At 55.2% G+C, this 8,335-nt stretch overlaps 1 protein-coding gene across 1 annotated transcript in view; it reads left to right on the forward strand.

The window, feature by feature from the left end:
- LOC103812031 (excitatory amino acid transporter 5-like) overlaps positions 1-8,335 on the forward strand; it is a 13,221-nt gene that overhangs the window by 4,079 nt on the left and 807 nt on the right. The window contains exons 4-9 of the mRNA XM_009085074.1: positions 544-586; positions 1,292-1,514; positions 3,982-4,081; positions 4,242-4,475; positions 6,415-6,609; positions 7,844-7,978. Coding sequence (XP_009083322.1) covers positions 544-586; positions 1,292-1,514; positions 3,982-4,081; positions 4,242-4,475; positions 6,415-6,609; positions 7,844-7,978 — 930 coding nt within the window. The remainder of the gene's footprint in view (positions 1-543; positions 587-1,291; positions 1,515-3,981; positions 4,082-4,241; positions 4,476-6,414; positions 6,610-7,843; positions 7,979-8,335) is intronic.

Raw genomic sequence — 8,335 nt, forward strand, 5'->3', positions numbered from 1 at the left:
CTCCCCAGAAGTCTCCGAGTTCCCAGGAGACACAGATCTCAAGGGAAACAGGAGAACCACTGGCAGGTGCTGGTACCTTTTGTGGGGTTTGTGTCCCTCTGGGCACTCTGTCACTGCCTCTGCTCTCCCAAAGCCACCAGCAAAGGGGTGCAGCAGCAGAGAACAGCTCCAAACACCCTGCAAGGCTCAGGGAGCCTCTGCAGCCCCAGGCAGGACATGCTGAGCCAGGAGCTGGCCCAGGGCTGGGTTAAACGGGGATGGTTCCCTGGGCAGGGGGTTCAGCACTGGACCCAGGGCTGGGGGAGATTCTCCATTCCTGGAGGTGTTGGATTGACTGGACCAGGCTCTGAGCATCCTGCTCCTGCTGCACAGGGCAGGTGTCCAGCCCAGCCCAGCTCTGCTCTCACCTCTCAGCCTGCAGAGGACACCAAGCTGCTGTTGGCTCTGTCTCCTCTGGGCCTTGTGCTCACCTGAGGTGTTTCCTGGAGTGCTCCCTGTGCTCCCACAACACACTCTAACCTCCATGTCATTGCTCTCTTACAGAAACATGTTTCCTTCTAACCTGGTTGAAGCTTCATTCCAGCAGGTGAGTTCACCTGGGCCTTCTGGGACAGTGCTCAGCTCCTCTTTCCTCACCTCAAGGGCATGATCCCTTCTCTCTTTTCCTTTCCCTCTCTACCTTTCCTTCCTCCTTCCCTTTTTCCCCTTCCCTTTTCCCCTTCCCCTTTCTTCCTTCTCCCTTCCCTTTTCTTCCTTCCTCCCTTCCCTTTCCCTTCCTGTCCCTCAGTCCCTGGGAATGGGGTGGCAGCAGGGACAGGGAAGGGACACGCAGGGGAAGGTTGGGGTGGATGAAGGGAAAAGGCTGAGGAGGGGGCAGGGAGGGTGGAGAGAGAGAGAAAACAAACTCATGGCATTTGGAAAGCACTGGGAAAGTCCCCAGGAGGAGGGATGGGGGTGCAGGGACCTTTCTATGGGGACCACAGGTCACCCCCAGCCCTGTGCCAGGGCCCAACCCACCATGTCTGCCCACAGCCTTGGCCAAGGGAACAGCCACACTCCCCTTGCCTCTCACTCCTGATTTCCTCCAGTCTTTTATTGCCTGGAGAACACACTCTGAGCCCCTGGAGCAGCTGAGCCTGGGCTGGCCGTGCCCCACAGTCAGAGCAGGATGGAGCTCATGGCAGCAGCACACTAACCTCAGTGTTCTGCTCCTCATGGCAGCAGCACAAAAAAAATTGCTCTGCTCCGCATGTCAGCAGCACCCTAACCTCAGTGTTCTGCCCCGAGGCAGTACCGAACCGTCCTGGTGCCGGTGGTGAAGTCTCCAGGCTTCCCGAAGGTCCCAGGGAAGCCTCTCAGCTTTATTTACTTTGCCCCCGACGAAACCAACCCTGAAATCCACCGCCCTGTGTTCCTGGAGCTGACGCCGTCACCAGAGATGACCTACAGGACCTTGGCTGGGACCAGCAACGAGATGAACGTCCTGGGGATCGTCATCTTCTCAGCCACCATAGGTACTGCCCGCAGAGAGCGAGGCCAGCGCGGTGCCCCGGCCCAGGGCACAGCCAGAGCCCCAGGAGGCAACTGCTGCGGCCACTGTGCTGCAACCCGAGGCAGAAATTCACTTTCTTTGTATCTTGGTTATCAACAGACCAAGTTTTAGTGTGCTCAGGGGTTGGGATGGAGCTGAGAGATCCTCCTTCAGGGTTTGGGATGGAGCTCAGAGATCCTCCAGCCCCAACCCCTGCCCTGGGCAGGGACACCTCCCACCAGAGCAGGTTGCTCAAGGCTCATCCAACCTGGCTGTGAACACTGCCAGGGTTGGGGCAGCCACAGCCTCCCTGGGCAACCTGTGCCAGTGTCTCACCACCCTCACAGGGAAATCTTCTGTCCAATACCTAACCTAAACTTTCCTCTTTCGATTTCTCCCCATTGGTCCTTGTCCTGGCCCTGCAGTTCCCAACTCCCCCAGTCCCTGGGAGCTGGGCCCATGCCAGGCCCCTGGCAGTGCCAGCACTGCCTGTGGTGGAGCTCACCAAAGCTGGAGGCCCTGGGGAGGTTGTTTCCTCCCCAAATTTCCTTTCTGAGCCTTCCCAGCTCACATGCAGGTCCTGAAGCTTTTCGGGGAGTCCTTCCCTCACAGCCTGCAGGGAGGTGTCATTGGCAGGGGCTGCGTGGGGCACAGCTCCTCACATCCCTCCATCCCCTCTGCCCTGAGTGCTCAGCCCCATGGGCAGGATGTGCCAAGGGGTCAGACTTGGTGTTGGCACAAATACCTGGGGAATTTATGGCAGGACTTCCTGAAGGAGGGAGGGAAGTGTCCTGTGTTGAACATCTGCAATCCCATGGGGAAAAGGTGCTTGGCAGCAGTTTTGGGAGATTGTGGAGAGACAGAGAGAGGGAGGTTTAAAGGGGAGAAAGTCCCTGGAGGGAGAAACTTGGGGCTGGCTGAGCACGGGGTGAGAGGAGAGGCTGAGCGAGAGAGAGGGAGGGAGGGAGGATCAGGAGGGAAAAGAGTAGGAGGCAGTGAGATGAGCATGGAGGCAGGATTATGTGGAGATTAGGAGGTGAGGGCAAGGAGCTTGAACTTTGTGTATAAGGAACCTAAAAGCCAATTAGAGGATTTGAGGGTGGAGGTAGTGTGGCCAGCACAGCTCTGGAGACACTGAGCTGCCGTCAGAGCCAGAGAACCAGTGTAAGGGCCACAGGGAGTGCCCACAGGAGGCACCCACAGGACACTGGGCAGAGCCAGAGCCACTGACACATCCTCCCAGCCCAAAGATGCTCCTGGCAAACTCCTGTCCCAGCAACCACCACCCTGGGCGCCCAGGGAAGGAGCTGAGCTCCCTCTCACAGGGCACGTGTCCTCCTCCAGCCCAGCCAAACCTGTGAGGAGAAGCTGCTTTTCTCCTCTGAGATTACACCCCACCACCTCCCAGCGTGGGAGGAGGGATCAGCCCGAGGTAGGAGGCAATGGGAGATCACCTGAGCCAGCCCCAGCCACCAGCTGCACTCCCTGTGTACTGCCCAGGATGGATTAGAGCTCCACAAGCCCCAGACTGGCAGAGCAACACCTCACTGGGGCTGGGGAGCTGCAGAAAGGGCACTCACACACCACAGGAGGCTTTCCCTGCGAGGAGAGGCCTGGCAGGGACAGGAGAGGGACAGGGGAGGCACCATGGGGAGCAGCTCCTCCCTGCAGCAAGGTGGGAGCACAGGTGGAAGCTGGTGGAGTTGTCAGCAAACTCTGTTTGTGTCCAATACCAACACGAGGCAGTTTGTGGGGCTGAGACCAAGGTGTCTATGGTACCTGCAGTGACTTTGCTGTGGATGGTGATCCCACACAGCTCTGATGGTCCCTTCAGCATCACTGAGTGTCTCAGTCCTCTGTTGCTTCTGGAATCCAGGAAAGGGCTTGAAATCTGTTAGTTCCTTGCAGGAAGCTGTCCACTTGCTAGGACCTTCTCTCCCCAGTCAGCTCTCTGCAGGACCTGAGGAGCAATGACTTTCTTCCACAGCAGCTCTTGTGGCCACCAAATACCAGATGAATATCCACAGAGCTGAGCTTTAAATGTACCAAACCTTGTCTCACTTCTGAAAGTCCTGGCAGACGTGACCCCACCTCATCTTCTGAGCAAGGCCAACCACCTGCCAAGGGTCTCTTGGAGTCCTCAGCCCCGAAGACTGAAGAGGGATGAGCAGGACAAGCTCCTGACTATATTCTGGTTGTCCAAGCTAAAGCAAACACCTGCACACTGCTTCAAAATTCATTTGAGCCAACACAGGAAGGACAACACGGGGCTGGAAATGAGATGGGCAGATGCTCCAAGGCTCCTTTTTCCTCTGCTTGATGGGATTTTGGGCAACCTGTATTGAGGCTGTTTGCCCAGTGACCACCAAGCTGTAGCCACCCGAGCCTCGAGATGCTCAGCCTGGCTAGTGCTGCTCCTGAGTGACACAACCCTCTGTGCTTGGTTGTAGGACTTCTCCTGGGCAAAATGGGCGAGCGAGGAGCTCCTCTGGTCAACGTGTGCCAGTGCCTGAACGAGGCAGTGATGAAGATTGTCTCCATAGCTGTTTGGTAAATCTGCTTGTGGTTGGTTCGGTTCTGTCCTTTCCTGGTGGCACATCTCTTGTGAGCACTGGGTGTGTTTCTGCATGACTGCACCAAACACTGCAATGTGCAATGCTTCAGTGACTGCTGCAGCCTCATGAACCATGTTTGATGCTGTTCTTTGCAGGTACTTTCCCTTTGGCATCGTATTTCTCATTGCTGGAAAGATCCTGGAGATGGAAGACCCAGCAGTTATAGGCCAGAAGCTGGGACTGTATGTCATTACAGTAGTGTCAGGGCTTGCCTTCCATGCAATCATTCTCTTACCTCTGCTCTTCATGCTCATCACCAAGAAAAACCCCTTTTCTTTCATCCAGGGGATACTGCAAGCCTTGCTGATTGCCTTAGCTACATCTTCCAGGTAGGAAAATGTGGCTGAACTATGCTGACACTGCTGAGCAGGGACCTGGGGGTCCAGGGAGATGTGTCTGTGTGCAGCCAGGTGAGCTGAGGGAGGAAACTGTGCTCCACCACTAGCAGAAATGAGGACACTCCTGGGGGCAGGGGGAAGCAGATGCTTGGCCTTGCCCTGGTCTGCAGAGTCTGCAGCCCTGAGCAGCTCATGGTGCTCTTCCACTCACCTTCTCCTGAGGTGTCCCCACACCAAACCAGCAATGTGTGTGTCTGTGCTGCTTTTCATTGCTGCAGTTTTCTTTCCATGAATTCCCATCAGAACTGTTGTAGGAGCTTTACAGAACCACATGGGTGTTTCACCCTGGGGTTTAACCAAAACCATCAAAAACTCTCCTGAACACTTTGCTGACAGGCTAAAATCAACTCCTGTGCATCCCAAGCTCCTGCCCAGAAAAGTGGTGTCTCCTTTGAAAAGGTTTTACCATTTTAGATTATATTTCTCTATTGCATTTTCAGCGAAGAACACAGTAACAATGAAGACACTTTGCACTAAACACGATTGACCTTTCTGGAAGACACACAAATTCAAACGTTTTCCTAGAAAATATTTGACTAGGCAAAGGGTTTTTCTGGCCTTTCTCTTGCTTCTTCACGTAGTCCCAACAAAACCACCTAGGGCTGTGCCTCCCTTCCCCAACACCCATGGCTGCAAGGGTTTCTGCAGCTCCAAAGGACCTGTCTTCCTCCTGAACCTGAGGCTCCAGTTCTGTTCTTACTGGGCTTCTTCCTCCCTCTGCTCTGCTAAGGAGCTGGAGAGGTGTCACACAGGGGATGGAGGGAGCACCTTGCTCCTTGTCTCAGCCTGTGTGCTGCATCCAGCTCCTGTCCCAAAAGCAGTCCCGAGTCTGTCACCATCCCATCCACTCCTTTCTTCCACTCCTTCCTCCATGTCCTCATCCTCGGCTCTGTGTCCTCATCCTGCTGCTTGTCCTCATCCTGGCTTCATGTCCTCATCCAGGCTCACATGTCTGTGCTAGACAGAAACAAGAGAGAGAGGTCAGGGGCAGCAGGAGCCGAGGCATTTGCCTCTCGTGCCTGTGGGATTGAGGAGACAGACAGTGAGGCAGTTGCCTCTTGTGCCTGTGGGATTGAGGAGACAGACAGGGACCAGAGGGTTCTGGCATGGCCAGTGCTGCACACACTGTCCCATGCTCCAGGAGGTGCTGCAGGCCCAACATGGGCAGCAGGGCAGACAACAGAGCTGTAGCCATGGCACAGAGCAGGTCACAGTGGCATCTTCAGCACTGTAGCGACACTGAGACATTTTCTCTTGCAGCTTCCAGCTAACTTGGCTAATCACAGAATCACTGAGGTTGGAGGAGACCTCTAAGGTCATCAAGTCCAACCATTAATCTGTCACTGCTGCAACCCCTAAACCAGATCCTCCAGTGCCAAGTCCAGATGCCTTTTAAACACTTCCAGGGATGGTGACTCCACCACCTCCCTGGGCAATATTCCAGTGCTTACATGAGGAAAACATTTCTCCTAACATCCAATCTGACTCTGCCCTGTCTCTGCTCAAGGCCATTCCCCCTCTCCTCGCCCTGCAGCCCTGGCAGGAGAGACATCCCCCACCTCTCTCCAACCCTGTCAGGAGTTGCAGAGAGCCAGGAGGTCACCCCTGAGCCTCTTCTCCAGGCTAACCAAGCCCAACTCCCTCAGCCCTTGCCCATGTGCTCTAGCCCTTTGCTGCCCTCGTTGCCCTTGGCTGGACTCACTCCAGTGCCTCACTCCTCCCCCACCCTGGGGCTGCATGGGCTGTTGTGTCCCAAGGGCAGGACCAGCACTGACCCTCCTGCAGCTGTTGTGGTTCTGTCCCACCACACTCACTCCCACTCAAAACCCTCAATGACAGAGAGAATTACTGATCATTTCTTGTCCTGCAGCTCAGCCACGCTGCCCATCACCCTCAAGTGTCTCCTGGAGAACAATGGCATCGACAGGCGCGTGGCACGCTTCGTCCTCCCCGTGGGTGCCACCATCAACATGGATGGCACTGCCCTCTACGAAGCTGTTGCTGCCATCTTCATTGCCCAAGTCAATGAGTATGACCTGGATTTGGGACAAATTATAACCATAAGGTAAGAGTTTCTTTGAGAATTATTTCTCCCTAGTCCAATTTAGAGATATTAGGACAATCTCTCTCTCTCTTGTCCTGCTTGCAGAGATCTTGGTAAAGCAACTTTGCTGGGAAGCTGAGGAGCAGGGAAAGGTCCCTGTGCCAGGGAGAGCTGGGCTGCAGGTCAAGGGCTGGGTCAGCACTGCAGGGCCAGGGGGGTCCTTGAGCACAGTAGAGTTTGTCAGGTGTCATCTCACAGAATCAGAGGGTGGAAAAGACCTCTGAGATCACCAAGTCCAACCCATGACCTAAGACCACCATGGCATCTAAATGGTACTAAATGCCATGTCCAGGGATGGTGACTCCACCACCTCCCTGGGCAGCACATTCCAGGGTCTAACCACCCTTCTTACTCCCCTTCAGGAATGAGATATCCCCAGTGTATAAGCAGGAACTAAATCACCTAACTAGATGATAAACAAGTGCAGCTGCAAATATTTACAGTTTTAAGGGCTCCTTACCCTGAAGGCAGAGAGGAGTTGTGCCAGCAGAGCTGAGGGAACCCACGGCTGAGTGCAGGGGTTGGGACAGCACCTGGCAGCAGGAAGGTGGAGGAAGGCAGATCCAGTCCTTCCACTCAAGAATAACTTATTTGCCATGCAAACACACTGGTTTACTCTGCTCTTGTATGGCCCCACCTGGAGCACTGCACACAGCTCTGGGTCCCAACATCTGAAGGACATGGAACTGTTGGGGCAAGGCCAGAGGAGGCCACGGAGCTGATCAGAGACTGGAGCCCCTCCCCTGCAAGGACAGGCTGAGAGAGCTGGGGCTGTTCAGCCTGGAGGAGAGAAGGTTGTGTGGAGACCTCAGAGCACCTGCAGCAGCGGAAGGGGCTCCAGGGAAGCTGCAGAGGGATCTGTGCTAGGAGCTGCAGGGACAGGACAAGGAGCAATAGGGATAAACTGAAAGGGGAAATTGAAATTAGATGTTAGGCAGAAGTTTTCCCTGTGAGGGTGGTGAGACACTGGCACAGGTTGCCCAGGGAGGCTGTGGCTGCCCCAACCCTGGCAGTGTTCACAGCCAGGTTGGATGAGCCTTGAGCAACCTGCTCTGGTGGGAGGTGTCCCTGCCCAGGGCAGGGGTTGGGATTTGATGATCTCTCAGGTCCATTCCAACCCCTTAACATTCTAAAACTTGGGCTATTGATAACCAAGATACAAAGAAAGTGAATTTCCAGCCTCCTCCCCCTGCAGCATCACAGCCTCAGCCGCCAGCATCGGCGCTGCTGGCATCCCCCAGTCTGGGCTGGTCACCATGGTCATCGTGCTCACCTCCGTGGGGCTCCCGACCGAGGACATCACCCTCATCATCGCCGTCGACTGGGCTCTGTAAGTGCTCTCCACACCACTGCTCAGGGCCACTTGGTGGGGACACATCTCCAGTCTGAGGGGCGGAACCAGCTTGGTCTGGAGACAGAAAGTGGTGCTGGAGTGCACTTGTTACTGGCAGGACACACAGGGTGTGAAGTGTGACACTTTCAAGGACTAAGATACAACCAAACCAAATCATTAAACCCACAGGGGAGATGCTGAGTGCTACAGGACTGACAGGGGGGTGGCTGGTTGGTCCTTCACAGCCCCCCTGGGCAGGGAGGGCACAGTTCTGTGTCCTGCCTGCTTTGCTCTTTCTTTCACATAAAGGAAACAATGACAATTCAACCCTTCAGCATCACCTACCCAGCACTG

The sequence above is a fragment of the Acanthisitta chloris genome, unplaced genomic scaffold, assembly GCF_000695815.1.
Source record: "Acanthisitta chloris isolate BGI_N310 unplaced genomic scaffold, ASM69581v1 scaffold960, whole genome shotgun sequence".
Classification (NCBI taxonomy): domain Eukaryota; kingdom Metazoa; phylum Chordata; class Aves; order Passeriformes; family Acanthisittidae; genus Acanthisitta; species Acanthisitta chloris.